At 43.3% G+C, this 20,598-nt stretch overlaps 1 protein-coding gene across 1 annotated transcript in view; it reads right to left on the bottom strand.

Moving 5' to 3' along the window:
* LOC140201485 (glycogen phosphorylase, brain form) overlaps positions 1-20,598 on the bottom strand; it is a 107,834-nt gene that overhangs the window by 34,815 nt on the left and 52,421 nt on the right. Inside the window, exons 7-9 of the mRNA XM_072265673.1 lie at positions 11,895-11,977; positions 9,913-10,056; positions 3,778-3,870 (exon numbers count right to left, since the gene is read on the bottom strand). Coding sequence (XP_072121774.1) covers positions 3,778-3,870; positions 9,913-10,056; positions 11,895-11,977 — 320 coding nt within the window. The remainder of the gene's footprint in view (positions 1-3,777; positions 3,871-9,912; positions 10,057-11,894; positions 11,978-20,598) is intronic.

Genomic DNA, 20,598 nt, shown 5'->3' with positions numbered 1-20,598 from the left:
CAGGCCCTGCCAACCCAATGAGCTCACCACCTGATTATCCCCAATGTGACTAATTAACCTATTAACAATTAACCACTTACACCCAATGTAACCAATTAACCAATTACACCCAACATGACTGATTAACCTATTAACCACCCAATGTGACCAATTAACCTATTAACAATTAACCAATTACACCCAATGTGACTGATTAAGCTATTAATCTGTACATCTTTGGAACATGGGAGGAAACTGGAGCACCCAGAGGAAACCCACAAGGTCACAGGGAGAACGTACAAACTCCTTGCAGACAGTGATAGGAATTGAACCCAGGTCACTGGAGCTGTAATAGAGTTAGATTAACCACTACACTACCGTGCCACACTTCATCAGGACTGCCCAAAACAGTGACTGTTCATTTTCCTCCATAGATTTTGCCTGACCGACTGAGTTCCTCCAGCATTGTGTGTGTGTTGCTCTGGACTTGCAGCACCTGCGGAATCTCTTGTCCCTCTGATAAGTTTAATCCAATTGGAGAGCACACAACACTGATGCAGTTTGCAGCACTATCACAGTGGTGTGTAGGTCAGACCACAAAGACAGGTTCACTCCCCCAGAGAACAGTGAATCTGCTGTGCTTTAATGGCTCACTATCAAGCTGCACAAGACAATAGTGCCTTTGGTATGGGTGTCTGCCCTAAGCACAGATAAACTTGTGTTTTAAGATTCCAGCACAGAACTGTAATGAGAACTCACCAAAACATTTGCTCAGCGCTTTTGGATTAGGTTCAAAGATAGACCTGACCACTTTACTAGAACAATCTATTCATCCAAATCTTGGACACCTGGTCAAAGAACTAAATCTCGCCCCTTTCTTTTCCCAATTTAAATCACCTCACCTCTTTCACATCCCCTCCTGGTGGTGCTGCCATATTCTCAGACTTACAACTCTACCGCTCAGTTATTCCACCGTCATCACTTTAGCAATTCCTTTCTGCTTCCGATTGACCTGCACTCTTCACACCATCCCATCATTCTGTGCTCACTGTGTTGAGGGGTGCATTTCATTGTTGCCATGTTACTGTGTACTCTGAGTACACAGTAACCAGAATCCAGGAACAAGGAACTTCATTGCAAGCTGGTGTATGACAATAAACTAATCTGGTCTGATACAACTTCATGGCCTTCCTAGTGAATCAAGGTTCTGGTCACTGTAGGAAAGGTTCACTGACATCCTGTCCATTCTGTGGCCGGGAGGAGTCAGTGTACCATGTGTTCACAGAACATGAGAGGTTGTAGCCCTCCTTTGAGTTTCTCAAGGGGCTGCTGCTGAGGTTCTGGCTGCACTTTAGTCCCGCGCTCCTCATATACGGGGCATGAAGTTCGGAAGGGGACTGGGCGTGAGGAGGATCTCCTGGTGGGCTTGCTCCTGGACCTGGCCACGATGGCCATTCACGGGTCAAGGAGGCGGAAAGTGGAGGGCACTACCCGGGCAAACTGCCTACATCTTTACCAAGGATACATTCATGCCCGGCTGTCCTTCGAGAGTGAGCACATGGTCGTGACAGATACATTGGGGGACTTCTGGGAGTAGTGGGCTCCCCCTCCCTACCCCCGAGTATTGACTTTTTATAGACGGTGGTAACCATATTTTATTCTGAGTATACTTACTGCCTTGTAAATATTAATGTCTGTACCTTGTGTATATGTGTTGTAAATAAACTTTTATAGTTCTGTTAAAAAAGGAGTTGAATGTGATTCCCCCCTGGTATAAGCTAAAATAAAATGGAAGTCTGTAAGACAAAATGGTGTTAGCCTGGAGTGGGATTGTTTTGAAAAAGTTAAATGAGAGTTAGGGTACAAAGCTACAGCCTTGAGAGTAGATAATGATGAATACATGTTTATCTGGAGAAGGTGAGGTCATGGTGTAGGTGCAGGTACCAAATGGTGCCTTATCATGGGAAAGTACTGAGGTAAGGGTTATTTTAAGAGTTTTGAAGTGATCTTGAAGGATATAAATATTCAAAGTACATTTATTCTTCCTCCTGCCCGCAGTCACAAAGTAAAGAAACACCATGGAACCTGTTCAAGAAAACATCAAACACCCGAAGCATAAAAAAGAACTAATTGCACAAACGCTAGAAGTGAGTGAACAACACATAGAATATCAAACCCGGAGCACAGTAGTATTCAGTTTATTTCAGCTCAGTGTCTTGCCGCTAGCCCACTGCAGGCCACAGGGCAAAGCATTGTTTGCTGAGCAGCTCAGACCGCATTGACTGCCCTGATCAAACCGCTCAAAAATAGCAATATTAAAAAAAGACCCAGAATCCAGGCACACACACAACACGGACCGCAAAGTCCCCCAAAACGAGTCCTCAGCCTCTCCAATCAATCCTTGCTATCTGAACAGCAGCCAGTGAGAGGGAGAATGGTCAAACACAGGCAGATGGTACTGAACACCTTCCCATCCTCTGTTCTCGCCCTTGTTGACTCCAATCTCGCTCAGTGCCTCATCGGAGAAAAGCAATGAAGTCAATCATGGCGAGTGCGAGGGCGGGAGGGGGAATGAGTGCACGCAAGGGTTGGAGACGGAGTGAGGGTGAGGGTGAGGGTGAGGGCCTGAATGAAAGTTTGTGGCCCCCTTGGACATTCTGCAGATGAGCTCATTTAATGGATGATAGCTATTACTCGGTTTCCTGTACTGCTACTTTATTAACCGTTGATCTTCATTTTGTATTGCATGTTTCATATAACTCTAATGAAGTGATTTCTTGTGCTTCAACATATGTACAGTAACCCCTTTGTTCGTGGATAATACATGAATGCCCCTTGCTGAATCAAGTTCAATTGTCATCCAACTAGACACATTTATACCACTAAGTGAAACAGCGTTCCTCTGAGGCGAAGGTGTAGAACACAGTAAGTACCATTACACAAAACACATATAGTTACAATTGCACATTGTTGCTGTTGTTTCTTTCCACACCTTGTGGTGTATTGGGTGGCAACTTCGCTGCCCCTTTAGCATTTTCCTCTGTTATTTATGAGGTCGAGCTGCTAGCTCAACACTCAACCCAGCACGGATGGAAACCATGCAAGGACCCAGCCTGATTCGAACCCAGGACCACTCAGATCGAAGTCCAGTGCAAATGCCACCACACTACTTTCCGGTTAAACAATGGCACATACAGTCACAAAAAATATTATTAGCTCAAGTCCCAGAGTTTCTTAGCCTGAAGATTGATGGTGCATGGGATGTCGTTCTTTAGCCATGTTTCTGTAAGAACAAGTACGCAGCAGTTCCTCATCTTGTGCTGGTTCAGTAGACGAACATGGAATAAATTTTAAAATATTTTTGTTACAGCATTCTTACTCATGGTTGGGCGCCACAGTAGCATAAGGGTTATCATAATAGACAATAGACAATAACGCTGTTACAGAGCCCATGACCCAAGTTCAATTCTGCTGCTGTCAGCAAAGAGCTTGTACATTCTCCCCGTGAACACCTGGGTTACCTCCAGCTGCTCCGGTTTCCTCCCAGTCAAGAGACGTATGGATTAGTAGGTAAATTGGTTACATAGGTGTAATTGGATGGTGCAGGCCCATTGGGCCTGAAGGACCAGAGACTGAGCTGCATCTCTGAATTAATAAAATATAAACATCCCATTGTCTGACAAAATGAAAGATTTTGATGACGTTTCTGTGAGGTTCCTTTGTACATTTTGTGAAAGACACTGCATAAAGTGCCTGGGATTTAATGTCAAGTGGAAAAAAGATTTGTCATAACCATACCTTGTCCCAGTCCAACTTCTCCACATCCACGAAGATTCTCATCAGCTCAGGAATAGCAAGCGCAGGGTGGGTGTCATTGAGCTGAATGGCCACCTGTGAATAAAGCAACATCAATGTCAGCTCTCATTTCATTGAACTGAACAGACACTCAGTGGCCACTTTATTAGGTACACCTGCCCGTTAATGCAAATATCAAATTGGCCAATCATGTGGCAGCAACACAAGTGCATAAAAGCATGCAGACATGGTTAAGAGGTTCAGTTGCTGTTCAGGCCAAACATCGGAATGGGGAAGAAGTATGATATAAATGTCTTTGACCAAGGAAAAACTGTTGGTGCCAGACAGGGCGGCTTGAGCAGCTCAGAAAATGCTGATCTCTTGGGATTTTCACACATATTCTCTAGAGCAGCGGTCTCCAACCACTGGGCCGCGAGGAAATGATATGATTTGGCGATAGGAGTCAGCTGCACCTTTCCTCATTCCCTGTCACGCAGTGTTGAGCTTGAACGCACACGAGGTCATTACCCACGCGTCATCCATGTCAGCACGGGAAGAAGATCAACTCCTTGAGCTTGCAAAGGACAGCAGGCTGAAAAGTATGTTTGACATAACATCTCTGCCGGCATTCTGGATCAAAGTCAAGGCTAAATATCCTGAGGTAGCCACGAAAAGACTGAAAACGTTGCTTCCATTTCCAACATATCTCTGCAATGAATGCAACGAAAACTAAATTGCAGAATAGACTGGACATAAGGAACCCCCTTCGAGTATCGCTGTCTCCCATCACCCCTCGATGGCACTATCTTGTTGCAGGAAAACAAGCCCAGGGCTCCCACTGATTCAGCGATATTGGTGTGTTGCAATGATTTTATATGTTCATACGGGGAAAATATGTGCTGTGTGTTTGATATCCAAATGTTACTTAAAATGTTATGATGCTATTGACTTATAAGTGACTTATAACTGACTTATCAATATATTCATGCAAGGAAAATATGCGCTGTGTGCTTAATATTAAATTCGTTAGATAAACCCTTTTAGAAACGAAATTGAGTGTATTAGCCACTTATCACCTGTATTCCGGTCGTGATTAACTCCACACCCCGCCCCCGAACAGAATCGCCAAAAACAATTTGTAGAAAAAAATCGGCACGTACACATATGCACACACAGGTGCCCGCGCAAGGCTTCATGGTCATGGTAGTCTATCTCGGGGTAAACAATGTATTTGACTGCTACTCTTGTCCAATGGCAACCCTCCCCTCCCCCCCCACCCCCGGTCGGCCGGTCTGCAAGAATATTGTCAATAATAAACCGGTCCGCAGTGCAAAAAAGGTTGGGGAGCCCTGCTCTAGAGTTTATAGAGAATGGTGCAAAAAACAAAAAGCATCCAGTTCTGTGGGAGTAAATGCCTTGTTAACGAGAGAGGTCAAAGGAGAATGGCCAGACTGGTTCAAGCTGACAGGAAGGTGACAGTAACTCAAGTAGCCATGTGATACTACAGTGGTGAGCAGAAGATCATCTCTGAATGCACAATAAGTCAAACCTTGAAGTGAATGGGTTACAGCAGAAGACCACGAACATACACCCCTGGCCACTTTATTAAGTGCCTCCTATACCTAATAGAGTGACCATGGAGAGCACTTATCCACCTGTCGGACAACTCCACGCAGACTTTGTCACTAATGTCCCACTGGGAAGGAAATCTGCCATCTGCTCCTGGTAATTATCGACACGCAGCTCCAGACCCACTAATATAGTTGAATCCTTGGTTGGGTAGCAGCTCAGAATGAAGAATAAACACTGGCCTTGCCAGCAATGTACGAATTTTGTGAATGAATACACAAAAGTGTTTGTAAATGCATCAGCTGGACACTAAAATACAGCTTTTGGCTCACTCTTGTTGCAAAGCTCATTTCGTCTCCTGACTGAAATTTGGTGCAGCACAGTAGCATTGCAGTTAGTGTAACGCTAACATAGAGCCAGCTGCTGTCTGTGAGCTGGTTTTCTGTTCTCCCTGTGATCGTGAGGTGCTCTGGTTTCCTCTCCCATTCCAAAGATGTGTAGGTTAGTAGATTAATTAGAGTAAATTGGTGATGTGGGCTTATTGGACTGGAAGGGCCTGGTACCCTGCTGCAAGTCTCTAAATCTAAATCAATTTATCTTAATAATGTGACAGTGACAGTGCTCTTGCCTCCAAGTCACAAGGTTGTAGGTTCAAGTCTCGCTTCAGAGAACTGTACATTCTTTCTGCATTGACACTCACAGTAATATCACTATAGGGGTCCTGCTTTCTGATTAGATGTTTGACATTCGCAGTATAGATAAAGGAGAGACCCTTTTCTTTTGGAAGTGTAGGACACTACAGAAGAGTGAGAGGCTTGCCCAAGGATCAGTAGTTACCCCAACTAATTAACCTAACAAAGCACAATAAAAGCTCCTCTCTGCACAAATTGGCTGCTTAGCTCCTTAAATTACAGTCATGTGTGCTTCAAGTACTGTACTTCATTTTAAAGCACACTGGGTCATTGAGGTCATTTACATATATATTTTTGCAAGCACTTCATTGCACAAACTGTCCCCATCACTGACTTTGCCTTACCATTGTAAAGAGAGCACAGCAGGTAGGTACCTCACAAATCAGTAACTTGATCCGGCTTGGCAAAGAGCCTGCAGGCCGACAGCAAGCGGAATCGGTTAAGCGCAGCTTCAAAACCATCGCTTAATAATGCACCATCATCCTGCTGAGTCATCACTGCAGTTATTTGTGTTGGTAATCAAACAAGCTCTGCTGACAGGGAAAGGGAAAGAAAACAAAAGGAGACTAAAAACAAAATAAGCAGGAGAAAGGCAAGGTCGAGGGTGAGCTGGATAGGGCAAACCCGACTGCGCAGAGGAAAGAACTACAGAAAGTGGAGGAAGGAGAGAAAGAAAAATTAAGATGTGAGTAATTGGAAAGGTGAGCAGAAGGTCCAGTGGAATGAAATGTTTTGGTGGGGCTGGAAGGATTGTGGGGATGAGGAACTATGTGGTTGTGCAGTCGGCTGTATTTCTGGCTGGGAACAGGTTGAGAGATATTTCCCTAGCTCTCAGCCCCATGCATGCCAACGGGAGAGGACAAGTAGCTAAACCTCACAATAACTAACCAAGGTAGAAGCAGACAACCAGTTATAGGTAGGAGAAAGTATGAAGTAATGTTGCAACTCTATAAAACCCTGGTTAGATCACACTTGGAATATTTTGTTCAGTTCTGGTTGCCTCATTATGAAAAGGATGTGGAAGCTTTAGAGAGTACAGAGGGGATTTACCTGGATGCTGCATGGATTAGAGGGCATGTCTTATGAAGAAAGGTTGAGTGAGCTAGGGCTTTCTCTTTGGAGTGAAGTTGGATAAGAGGTGACCCGATAGATCTGTACAAGATAATAACAGGCAGAGATAGGGTAGGTAGCTGAAGGGTCTGCAATGTGCTGTAGTGTTCTATGTTCTAAGCCAACAGAAGCTCCTGTAGTCAGTAAACTACATGTTGTACCTCAGTAGGAATATATACAGCATTTGACACATTATTTTAAAAAAAACACAATCTTGGTGTTTGTGTGATCCAAAGCCCTTTAAGTAGCTTGCTCTTCTCCCAATGAGTGACCTGAAGCTGCAGATGTGGGATTTCATCGCATATGCCAGATCCTACTTGATAAACTGGTGCTGAGCCACATTCCTGAACCTCAGCAGATTATCAGGCTCATTGAGCGAGGCGGGGGAAGGAGTTCAGTATTACATGTACAGCAACATGTATCTGTCAAGATAGAGTCCTTAAGACATAGGAGCAGAATTAGGCCATTCAGCCCATCACTATTCCAACGTGCCTGAACTATTATCACTCTTAACCCCATTCTCTGCCTTCTCTCCGTAACCTTTGACGCTCTAAGCAAGAACCTTTCAGTTTCTGCTTTATATATACCCAATGATTTTGTCTACATGGCCATGTGTGGCAATGAATTCCACAGATTCACTACCTTCTGGTTAAAGAAATTTCTCCTCTTCTCTATTCTAAATGGACATTCCTCTATTCTGAACTGTGCCCTCTGGTCAAGGGCTCCCCCATATCTTCTTCACATCCACTCTATCTCGGCCTTCTAATATTCAATAGGCTTCAATAAGATTGCCTTTTATTCTTCTAACCCCCTGTGTGTGTGGGCCCAGAGCCATCAAGCACTCCTCATACTGCAAAGAGAAGACAGGAGATGGTATATCGGGATGGGTGTTACAGTCGTGAAGGGCATTGCTGAAGGAACCTTGACTGGTATCCATAATGCATGTAAAGATTACACACGTTGACGCTAAACGCGTCTGTCTGTTGAGCTGGATTTTCTCAGATGACTTTTAATTTCTTTAGTGCTATCAGGGCCACACTTATCCAGGGTATCCCATCAGAATGCTGACTCGGGCTGATGGCAAAAGGGGTTTAGGGAAACCAGGGAACATACCATTCACCATAGAGTACTTGTTTCTGTGCTGCCCTTGCATCGCTCACAGTTATGTGGCTGCTCAACTAATTTTCTAGTTATTGGTGACCCTCATGTCAGTGTTCACCAAAGACAACATCAATAGAATGCGATTAGATCTCCACCTCCCCCCATTCAAAATTATTGTTGATTTGTACCTCTGTGATTCATTGTTTCTTACCATGCTGGTGGGCTGCACACAGCCCCAAGCTGCAACAGTACAGAAGAGTTAAAGGCCATTCAGCCCACCACATCAGGTCTGACCATGATGTCACTCTCTCACCTGCCTCATATGGTCTGTATCGTTCTGTTCCCTGCCGGTTTACCTGTCTGTCTAAATGCCACTATTGTACCTACTCCTACCACCTCATTCTAGATACCTACCACTCTATGTAAAATAAAAATGCCTCACAAGTTTCTTTTAAACTTTCTCACTCATCTTAAACACAAGCTCTCTAGTGGGTGACATTTCCACTCTGGGATAAAGACTATATGTCCATCAATACCTCTCATAATTTTATAAGCTTCTATCTGGTTGACTCCCAGCCTCCACAGCACCAGAGAAAACAATCCAGGTACACCCAATCTCTCCTTAAAGCCAATACTCTCTACTCTGGGCATTGTCCTGGTGAACCTCTTCTGCGCCCTCTCCAAAGCCTCCAAACCCTTCCTGTAATGTGGTAACCAGAATTGCACTGAATACTCCAAGACCAGCCCAATTGAAGTTTAACACATCTGCAACATGACCACCCAACTTTTATACTCCAGGCCTTGATCGATGAAGGCAAACACACTATAGCTTCTTTGGCATCCCATCCGTGTACACTGCCATTTTCAGGAAGCTATGAATTTGCAGCCCAAGAGTGCTCTGTACATCAAAGTTCCTGAGAGCCTTGTCATTTACTGTATACTTTCCTCTTACGGTTGACCTCCAAAAATACGATACTTCTCACTTGTCTGGATTAAATTCCATCTACTAATTCTCCCTGCAATTTTTCAATTATCTACACTATTCTTCACTGTCTATAACTCCACCAATTTTTGTGTCATCTACAAATTTATTCATCAGACAACCAACATTTTCATCCAAATCTTTCAAATCACCGTTGTTGCAGCATGGATCCTTGCAGATCATCACAGAGCTCCAGTCACAGAAATGCTTCTCCATCACCACCCTATGTCTTCTATGACCAAGGCAATTCCATATACTCAAAAAAACAATCAGATTTGAGAGACAGGATGTCCTCTGCAAAAAGCCATGCTGACTTTCCCTCTCAAATTCATGCTTTTTCATCCTGTCTCTAAGAATCTCCTCTGGTAATTTCCCTATGACTGATTTAAGGGACCTGAGACGTATCAGATGCATTGGAGGAACTGAACACCATCCAATAAGAGAATAACCAGACATTCAAAACTTCTATGCAGGAAACATCACTGTGAATATTCTTGGAGAACTCCTCTAACAATGATTGACTTTCTCCCTTTGCAGATGATACAACTTCAGCCAGTTAATACAATTCCCTGATCCTCAATAAATGCAATTTTCCTTAGAACGACACTACTACAGCTCAAATCACTTGAACCCAGCAATATTTGCAATTACACTCCAGTGCAGATCAGTCCTGAGCAATATTACCTTTTCTGGGAATGTTTCAAATGAGGTTCGTACTGGATCTCGGCAACCAAACTTTGAAGACCTGAAGCGGCGGATGATGTCCTGGAGTGTGGCAGCTACCACAAAGTATTCTTGCTTTAAGCGGAGCTCCTTCCCTTCAAAGAACTGCAAACATTTATCCCAGTTAGTGCCATATTTTCTGTAACAAACAAGGAGTGCAGATATACATCCAAAGAACAATACAATCCAAGCAGTGGTGGGAGCGTGGCTGTGTTTGCACGCAAAGGATGAGAAGATAGTGGGGACGATGTGGCCATAACTACTTCAAATAGATCACCTCCTGATCCTATTATCACCATTCCTGACAACCTTTTAATAATCCTGTATTCTGTTGGTTGACAAGAAACTCAATCGCATCTTGAAACTCAGTATTCCTTATTCTAAATGCTGTGCTGGGATTCTGGTGCATGAATTTTGTTTTAATTCATTCACAAGATGTGACAGTCCTGCTGCCTTCAGTACTACAGTCTTGATCATATTTGATACCAACAATTAAGGGACCCTCTGGTTTTAAAACTGCTTCCTGTATTTCCTATTGTTGCCTTAACCTGTAAACGTGTCCACTTTTGCACAAGCTCTGCATTCCTGGGCTCTTCGGAACATTTAGTATACCTCATAGCTCCAACATGGTCTGTCCTGAGCCCGGCTGTGAAAGGAGAGGGGTTGGCCATGGGGTTAGCAACCCTATCCTGTGAAAACCCAGAACTACAGAAACACCAACAGAAGTTCAAGAAACCTCATTCATGGAAGAGGAAGGATCTTCTGTGGGCTGCACCTGGGACAACTTGAAAGACCGGCCCAGGACAGAGGACTTTGGTGAGCTGCTGTTGGCAGCCTATGCCCTAATAGGGGCAGTGGGCTCAAGTAAGTACTCCTCATATCCCCCTCAGACATTTCAGGAAACTAGCTGAATTATAATCATTCCTTTGTCTCAATATCCTGAAATTGTTTCACTGGCCATTTCTATTTACAGGTTTTATAAAACAAAGTCAAAATCTGGAATTTCTTGGACGGTGATTCTACATCATTGGATTATCTGTCCATTATACTAGTGTAGCCATGGTAACTAACCTTCCAATTATCCTGCTGAGAAGCCCTTCATGCATTTCCTGGACACATGGAGGGCTCTTTACTAAACAGCCCCCTGTTCTTCCTTAAGACTCGCACTGACTTCAAAGCAAATGGACTACTCAATCACTTGGTCCATGTCGGTGCTTACACTCCACCTGATCCTGATTCCTTTTCACCCAATCCTTTCAGCATATTTATGTCTCCCTTACATTATCAAGCATTCTCTGGTCTCCACCCTGCAGTTATGTGCTCTCCTTTCCAAGCTTCACCCAATTTCCCAACAGCATTTATTGACAACCAATGTGTGTTTATATCCTCCGAAAGGGGCTATCTTCTCCATCTAACCTATTAAACCCCTTCATAATTTTAATAGACTTCCCTTTTCTCAAAGGAAGTTTGAAACCTTGAAAACAACAAAAACAAAATCCAAGCGAAATTGAGGTTTAAATGAGGTGGAGGAGAGTGTAAACCATGCTATGAAAAAGGAGCAGGCACAAAACGAATTGGGTAGTTTGTGCATTGGCACAAAGGGCAAGCGGCCATCTTGTCTGCTGTACTAGTCTACCCATCACTCCCTGGGCACAATCTGTTCCGTTCACTTCAGCCCTCACTACCCTTCCTCTAACCTTCTTCATTTCGCCCTCCAACTTCTGCATTAGAGAAAATAGGAACACCAGGATGCCTTCCCATAGTGATTGTGGTACCCTTTCAGGTAGCTGAGGGATTCTGCAAGGAAGGAATTGGGACAACAGGTTACTATGAAATTCCTGGAGGGATTTTGGAAGAGGGAGTTGTGTGGAGGGAGAGAGAAGCAAAGATCTTTCACGGGGAAGCGTGTACTCACTTAACCAAGAGTGCGTCGGTAGACTTACATTGTCATTGGGGTACAGGACTCTGGATATATTCTCAGCCAGGTTTCGATCCAGCACAGCCTGGATATAGTCACCAGTATTAACTATTAAAAGAAAGAAAACACAGTCTTCTCATTAAAAATTGATAAAAATTGAACACAATTTCAGTGCAACTTAAGCAGAATCTGATCAGGACCAGTCCTGATGAAGGCTGTTGGATTTTGACTGTTTATTCCCCTACAATGAAACCCGACTTAGACCATAAGACCATAAGACAAAGGAGCAGAAGTAGGCCATTCGGCCCATCGAGTCTGCTCCGCCATTTTATCATGAGCTGATCCATTTTATCCTATTTAGTCCCACTGCCCCGCCTTCTCACCATAACCTTTGATGCTCTGGCTACTCAGATACCTATCAATCTCTGCCTTAAAGACACCCAATGACTTGCTGAGTTCCTCCAGGATTTTGTGTGTGCTTGTTGCTCAAGATTTCCACCATCTACAGAATCTCATGACTACAGAAAGCACACCTGGTTTTCTTCAAAATATAAGAATAGGACTGTTCTGTTCAAGTGAGAGCACTCAATTTAAGTTACAGAGTAGGTGTAAGAATGACATTTCCTCTGGTTTAGATATTTAGCGAGAAGGGGATTGCAGTTTCTAAATAAACTATCATCTACTCAGGACAGTTAAGAATTTTCTTCACCTGGAAAGTAATTAATCTTCAGAACTCCACTCAAGTGGGCTGTGGAGGCTCAGTAGCACAGTACAGTTAAGGCAGAGTTCAACAGAGCTTTCTGGACATCAATGGAATCAAGAAATAGTGGAATTACACAGGAATATGGCCCTGAGGTAAAAGCAGAAAGGCAAGAGGGGCAGAATATTCTGTCCATGTTTTTAAATAAATGGAATATCAAACAATGAAGAAAGCTCACAAGCTCTCCACTCTGTACTGGACTCTCTTTGCAACCCGTCATGTTACAGCAGTGTACTCTTGTACACTGAAGGTGCCGAACAGGCAAAGGGTTACAAACATGGGGAGAGTTACAGAGTCCAGATTGATGGGAAATGGGAGTCGCAACAATAGCAGCCATTACGCCATAGTAAAACAAAAGCTTTGGCTGTCAGGATTATACTGCTCCTCATGGAGAGGAACCGGAAGTCTCAGAGCATAACTCGTTGGAATTCTCCATTGACTGAAGGGTATCCAGGATGGTCATGTAACAAAATTACAGTTCCATTTAATTACAGATCACTTTCACTGATTGAAGTTCACAGCAGTACGAACCTTCAGGACTCCTTGTTCCCAGATATTCTCACTATGTTGGTAGAGGACGTGGATATTTAACACCATCACATGTTTAACAGAGAAGGCAGGAGGTTTTGTATTTGTACAAAGCTAGTTTTGTTTTTGATTGAGATACCGCTACCACTTCTTAGTCATGATGCATGAATATAAAACTGAAGTAGGAATTTGATTTATTATTATTATAGCAATGCTCTTGAATGGAAAAGCAGACGATACAGCCCAGTCCATTACAGGCAAAGCCTTCCCCATTGAGCACATCTACATGGAGCGCTGTCGCAGGAAAGCAGCAGCCATTAAGAACCCCACCATCCAGACCATGCTCTCTTCTCTCTGCTGTCAAAAGGAAGGAGCTTCAGGAATCTCAGGCCCCACACCACCAGCTTCAGGGACAGTTGTTACCCCTCAACCAGAGGGGATAACTTCACTCACCCCAACACTGAACTGTTCCCACAACCTAAGGACTCACTTTCAAGGACTCTTCATCTCATGTTCTAAATATTTATTGCTTAATTATTTATTATTTTGTTTTTTTTTTAATTTACTGTGAATACCTACAAGAAAATGAATCTCAGGTTTGTATATTATTATACTTTGATGATATTTACTCTGAAATTGTCAACATGTATTGAGATACAGTAAGAACCTTGTCTTGCAAACTGTTCATAAAGATCAAATCATTAAGTAGAACAAGGTATAACAATAACACTGGAGAATATATTGCAACAATTAGATAACGTGTAGTGTAGGTAAACAATAAAGTGCAAGATCATAATGAGGTAGACTGCGAGGTCAAGAACCCAACTTACTGTACAAGGGAGCCATTTAATAGTCTTAGAATAGCAGGATAGAGGCTGTTCTTGAACCTGGTAGCACATGCTTTCAGGCTTTTCGACCTTTGGGGATTTTGATTTTGTTGGCTATGTTACTGAGGCAGCAAAGTGCAGACAAAGAGAGTGGGGAGGTTGGTTTTTGTGATGTGTCAAGCTGTGTGCACAGCTCTCTGCAGTTTCTTGCAGTCATGGGCAGAGCAGTTGCGATACCAAGCCATGATGCTGCATATCCCCGCTAGGATGTTTTCCATAGTGCACCAATAAAAATTGGTTAATAAAGTAAAATTGGCTACGAGACTTTCAATTGGCCAGCGCATTCTGTTCCTTCTGCTTAGTTCCAGCATTGCCAGTTTTCTGATTTAGATATCTGTCAGCGATTATTTTCAGATCTTGCACTTGGACAAGCACACAATGTTTACAAAGTCAACGCACAACTGACAAGCCTGCTGTTTTTCAGATGAGATGTTAAACTTATCTTCCCCCACTCCCAAACTCTGTGGAAAAACACTATGAAAGGAAGAACACAAGGTGATTTTTTTTCTGGTTTCCTCTCTCATCCCAGTGGAATTCGAGAGAGATGGCAGGAGAATGGGGTTTGAGAGGGATAATAAATCAGCCATAATGCGATGGCCGAGCAATCTCAATGGGCCAAATGGCCTAATTCTGCTTCCATGTTGTATGGAATGGTAGGTGTAAAGTACTGCTGTAGAGAATCAGCAGGGAGTTGGTGAGTATGTGAGAATAGGTTACAGGGAAAATCATAGGGGTTTGATCTGGTGGTATATCAAGATAGAATGGGCTGAAAGGCCTCATATCACAAGGACCAATCAGAAACAAGATGACGATATTGTCTCACTACCCATTTGTGGGACCGTGTGCATGTAGTTTGCCTGCTGCTTTTGCTACATTACTACAGAGGCTGCATTTTAAGATTATTCATTGGTTACAAATTGGTTTGAACCTCATCGGATTGTGAAGGCACCAAGGCAACTTCAGATCAGCAGCAGCTCTTGTGCCTTGTGTTCCTGTTCTGCTATTCAATGAAATATAGCTGATCTCTGACCTATCCTCTTATCTTTGCTTTCCTCAAACTCCTTAATAGTCCTGGTTAACCTCAATATTATCAAATACACGCAACAAATTATTTGATAGTCACAATATACTTCTGCCATCCCAAATTCACTTTCCCTTTTTGTTCCTGCTTCTCAACTCCTCCACCAGCACAAATACTTTCCCCTTATCTACGTTATCAGTTCTCTGTTAATGACAGTGAAACCACACCTTAACCTATTAAGCACCAGGAAGTACTGCACTAGTTTGTGGAGTCTCTCAATTTAACCTTTGCTGTTCAGGAATCATTCCTGTAAATCCATACTGCACGACCTCCAAAACAATATATCACTCTTAACTGAGGCTGACTGGTATTACTCACATAACATGAAAACAGAAAATACTCAACAGGTGAGAGGAAAACAAAACTGAAGTTGCAGGTTGAAAGCCCTTTGACCGGCATATGCGTCGCTCACGTTTTATCCTGGGTTTTTAGCTGCAGCAGAAACTTGGCCCTCTTCTACGTCCACCCTAAGACACTGAATTTCATCAGTATTACTGTTTATTTTCTGATCCTGTCCATGGCTTTGTAATGATCTATGTACATGGATATCTTCCAAGTCCATTTGGACCTCTATTTTTTAGATTCAGTTCTCTAGATTTTCACTATTTAGAATTGAAATAGACAACATGGAAAGCCATTGTCCAGTTTTGTCCATTAAGTCTGCTCCACTATTCCATCATGGCTGATTTATTATTCCTTTCAACCCCATTCTCCTTCCTTCTCCTGTAACCTTTGACACCCTAACTAATCAAGAAGTTATCAACCTCTTTTTTAAATACACCCAACGACTTGGCCTCTACAATCATCTGTGGCAACGAATTTCACAGATTCATCACCCTCTGGCTAAAGAAATTCCTCATCTCTGTTCTAAAGGATGTCCTTCTATTCTGAGGCTGTGACATCTGGTCTTAAGACACCTCCACGTACTCTTCATGTCAAACTTAATGGCTCTTTCCAAGTTAATGCTTCTATCAGCACTGCTTACAATGTTGTCTAACTTCATGTCAATGGCAAAAATGGATACTTGGTATTCTATCTTATTGCATGCATGGGATGAATGGCTACTTCCCTGACACAGATCTTTATAATTATTTACATATTATACCAATTTAGTTAACTGCTCTATTACTTACCACTCCATCCAATTTCCTAGCCAAGTCAATCATTTGATTTCAACGCCTTAAGTGTTAACTTTGGGAATTATCAGATATCTTCTGTAAATCTATCTATATAAATAGAAACATAGAAAATAGGTGCAGGAGTAGGCCATTCGGCCCTTCGAGCCTGCACTGCCATTTATTATGATCATGGCTGATCATCCAACTCAGAACCCCGCCCCAGCCTTCCCTCCATACCCCCTGACCCCCGTAGCCACAAGGGCCATATCTAACTCCCTCTTAAATATAGCCAATGAACTGGCCTCAACTGTTTCCTGTGGCAGAGAATTCCACAGATTCACCACTCTCTGTGTGAAGAAGTTTTTCCTAATCTCGGTCCTAAAAGGCTTCCCCTCCATCCTCAAACTGTGGCCCCTCGTTCTGGACTTCCCCAACATCGGGAACAATCTTCCTGCATCTAGCCTGTCCAATCCCTTTAGGATCTTATACGTTTCAATCAGATCCCCCTTCAATCTTCTAAATTCCAACGAGTACAAGCCCAGTTCATCCATTCTTTCTTCATATGAAAGTCCTGCCATCCCAGGAATCAATCTGGTGAACCTTCTTTGTACTCCCTCTATGGCAAGGATGTCTTTCCTCAGATTAGGGGACCAAAACTGCACACAATACTCCAGGTGTGGTCTCACCAAGGCCTTGTACAACTGCAGTAGTACCTCCCTGCTCCTGTACTCGAATCCTCTCGCTATAAATGCCAGCATACCATTCGCCTTTTTCACCGCCTGCTGTACCTGCATGCCCACTTTCAATGACTGGTGTATAATGACACCCAGGTCTCGTTGCACCTCCCCTTTTCCTAATCGGCCACCATTCAGATAATAATCTGTTTTCCTATTTTTGCCACCAAAGTGGATAACTTCACATTTATCCACATTAAATTGCATCTGCCATGAATTTGCCCACTCACCCAACCTATCCAAGTCACCCTGCATCCTCTTAGCATCCTCCTCACAGCTAACACTGCCACCCAGCTTCGTGTCATCCGCAAACTTGGAGATGCTGCATTTAATTCCCTCATCCAAGTCATTAATATATATTGTAAATAACTGGGGTCCCAGCACTGAGCCTTGCGGTACCCCACTAGTCACCGCCTGCCATTCTGAAAAGGTCCCGTTTATTCCCACTCTTTGCTTCCTGTCTGCTAACCAATTCTCCACCCACACCAATACCTTACCCCCAATACCGTGTGCTGTAAGTTTGCACACTAATCTCCTGTGTGGGACCTTGTCAAAAGCCTTTTGAAAATCCAAATATACCACATCCACTGGTTCTCCCCTATCCACTCTACTAGTTACATCCTCAAAAAATTCTATGAGATTCGTCAGACATGATTTTCCTTTCACAAATCCATGCTGACTTTGTCCGATCATTTCACCGTTTTCCAAATGTGCTGTTATCACATCCTTGATAACTGACTCCAGCAGTTTCCCCACCACCGACGTTAGGCTAACCAGTCTATAGTTCCCCGGTTTCTCTCTCCCTCCTTTTTTAAAAAGTGGAGTTACATTAGCCACCCTCCAATCCTCAGGAACTAGTCCAGAATCTAATGAGTTTTGAAAAATTATCACTAATGCATCCACTATTTCTTGGGCTACTTCCTTAAGCACTCTAGGATGCAGACCATCTGGCCCTGGGGATTTATCTGCCTTCAATCCCTTCAATTTACCTAACACCACTTCCCTACTAACATGTATTTCGCTCAGTTCCTCCATCTCACTGGACCCTCTGTCCCCTACTATTTCTGGAAGATTATTTATGTCCTCCTTAGTGAAGACAGAACCAAAGTAATTATTCAATTGGTCTGCCATGTCCTTGCTCCCCATAATCAATTCACCTGTTTCTGTCTGCAGGGGACCTACATTTGTCTTTACCAGTCTTTTCCTTTTTACATATCTATAAAAGCTTTTACAGTCTGTTTTTATGTTCCCTGCCAGTTTTCTCTCATAATCTTTTTTCCCCTTCCTAATTAAGCCCTTTGTCCTCCTCTGCTGAACTCTGAATTTCTCCCAGTCCTCAGGTGAGCCACTTTCTCTGGCTAATTTGTATGCTTCTTCTTTGGAATTGATACTATCCCTAATTTCTCGTCAGCCACGGGTGCACTACCTTCCTTGATTTATTCTTTTGCCAAACTGGGATGAACAATTGTTGTAGTTCATCCATGCAACCTTTAAATGCTTGCCATTGCATATCCACCGTCAATCCTTTAAGTGTCATTTGCCAGTCTATCTTAGCTAATTCACGTCTCATACCTTCAAAGTTACCCCTCTTTAAGTTCAGAACCTTTGTTTCTGAATTAACTATGTCACTCTCCATCTTAATGAAGAATTCCACCATATTATGGTCACTCTTACCCAAGGGGCCTCTCACGACAAGATTGCTAATTAACCCTTCCTCATTGCTCAAAACCCAGTCCAGAATAGCCTGCTCTCTAGTTGGTTCCTCGACATGTTGGTTCAAAAAACCATCCCGCATACATTCCAAGAAATCCTCTTCCTCAGCACCTGTACCAATTTGGTTCACCCAATCTACATGTAGATTGAAGTCACCCATTATAACTGCTGTTCCTTTATTGCACACATTTCTAATTTCCTGTTTAATACCATCTCCGACCTCACTACTACTGTTAGGTGGCCTGTACACAACTCCCACCAGCGTCTTCTGCCCCTTAGTGTTACGCAGCTCTACCCATATCGATTCCACATCTTCCCGGCTTATGTCCTTCCTTTCTATTGCGTTAATCTCTTCTTTAACCAGCAACGCCACCCCACCTCCCCTTCCTTCATGTCTATCCCTCCTGAATATTGAATATCCCTGAACGTTGAGCTCCCATCCCTGGTCACCCTGGAGCCATGTCTCTGTGATCCCAACTATATCATAATCATTAATAACAATCTGCACTTTCAATTCATCCACCTTATTACGAATGCTCCTTGCATTGACACACAAAGCCTTCAGGCGCTCTTTTACAACTCTCTTAGCCCTTATACAATTATGCTGAAAAGTGGCCCTTTTTAATGCTTGCCCTGGATTTGTCAGCCTGCCACTTTTACTTTTCTCCATAGTACTTTTTGCTTCTACCCTCACTTTACACCCCTCTGTCTCTCTGCACTGGTTCCCATCCCCCTGTTGTGAACTTAACCTTCTCACGCCTAGCCTCTTTAATTTGATTCCCACCCCCCAACCATTCTAGTTTAAAGTCACTTCAGTAGCCCCCGCTAATCTCCCTGCCAGGATATTGGTCCCCCTAGGGTTCAAGTGTAACCCGTCCTTTTTGTACAGGTCACGCCTGCGCCAAAAGAGGTCCCAATGATCCAAAAATTTGAATCCCTGCCCCCTGCTCCAATCCCTCAGCCACGCATTTATCCTCCACCTCATCGCATTCCTACTCTCACTGTCGCGTGGCACAGGCAGTAATCCCAAGATTACTACCTTTGCAGTCCTTTTTCTCAACTCCCTTCCTAGCTCCCTATATTCTCCTTTCAGGACCTCATCCCTTTTCCTACCTATGTCATTGGTACCTATATGTACCACGACCTCTGGCTCCTCACCCTCCCACTTCAGGATATCTTGGACGCAATCAGAAATATCCCGGACCCTGGCACCAGGGAGGCAAACTACCATTTGGGTCTCTGGACTGCGTCCACAGAATCGCCTATCTGATCCCCTTACTATCGAGTCCCCTATCACAACTGCCCTCCTCTTCCTTGCCCTACCCTTCTGAGCTACAGGGCCAGACTCTAACTAAAAACAGAGTAAATGCCTGTCATCTCTTCAGAAGCCTTACAAGTTCAACTTGGATCTCTCTCATCAATCAAATTTAAGGTGTTCAGTCACTTTGTCCTCAATCTCCAACAATAGTTTGTAGTTCTCCAGTTTTCCTCTCACTTATGTAATGATCTGACATGAGGAATTTTGGAAAATTACTGAGAGGATATTTGCAATGCTATTAAAAACCCAGGAACAAACTACAAGGGGTGATTGATAAGTTCATGGCCTAAGGTAGAAGGAGTCAATTTTAGAAAACCTAGCACATTTATTTTTCCTACATCTACACACTTAGTCCAGCAGTCATGGAGCATATGGATCCCTTCTTTGTAGAAGTTGGCGTCTTGGACCTCTAGAAAGTGGTCCAGGGCAGGGGTGATTGATAAGTTCGTGGCCTAGGGTAGAAGATGATGAGTTATTAACTTCAGACTTTCAGCGTTTTCACTCAAAGAGTTGTACTGCACGTGCATGTAACGAGAGCTATATAACTCATCTCCTTCCACCTTAGGCCACTAACTTATCAATCACACCTG

This window comes from Mobula birostris, chromosome 8 (genome assembly GCF_030028105.1).
Source record: "Mobula birostris isolate sMobBir1 chromosome 8, sMobBir1.hap1, whole genome shotgun sequence".
NCBI classification, from domain to species: domain Eukaryota; kingdom Metazoa; phylum Chordata; class Chondrichthyes; order Myliobatiformes; family Myliobatidae; genus Mobula; species Mobula birostris.
The sequence above is the reverse complement of the archived record's forward strand: the minus strand, read 5'-3'. Positions and strand labels throughout refer to the sequence as shown.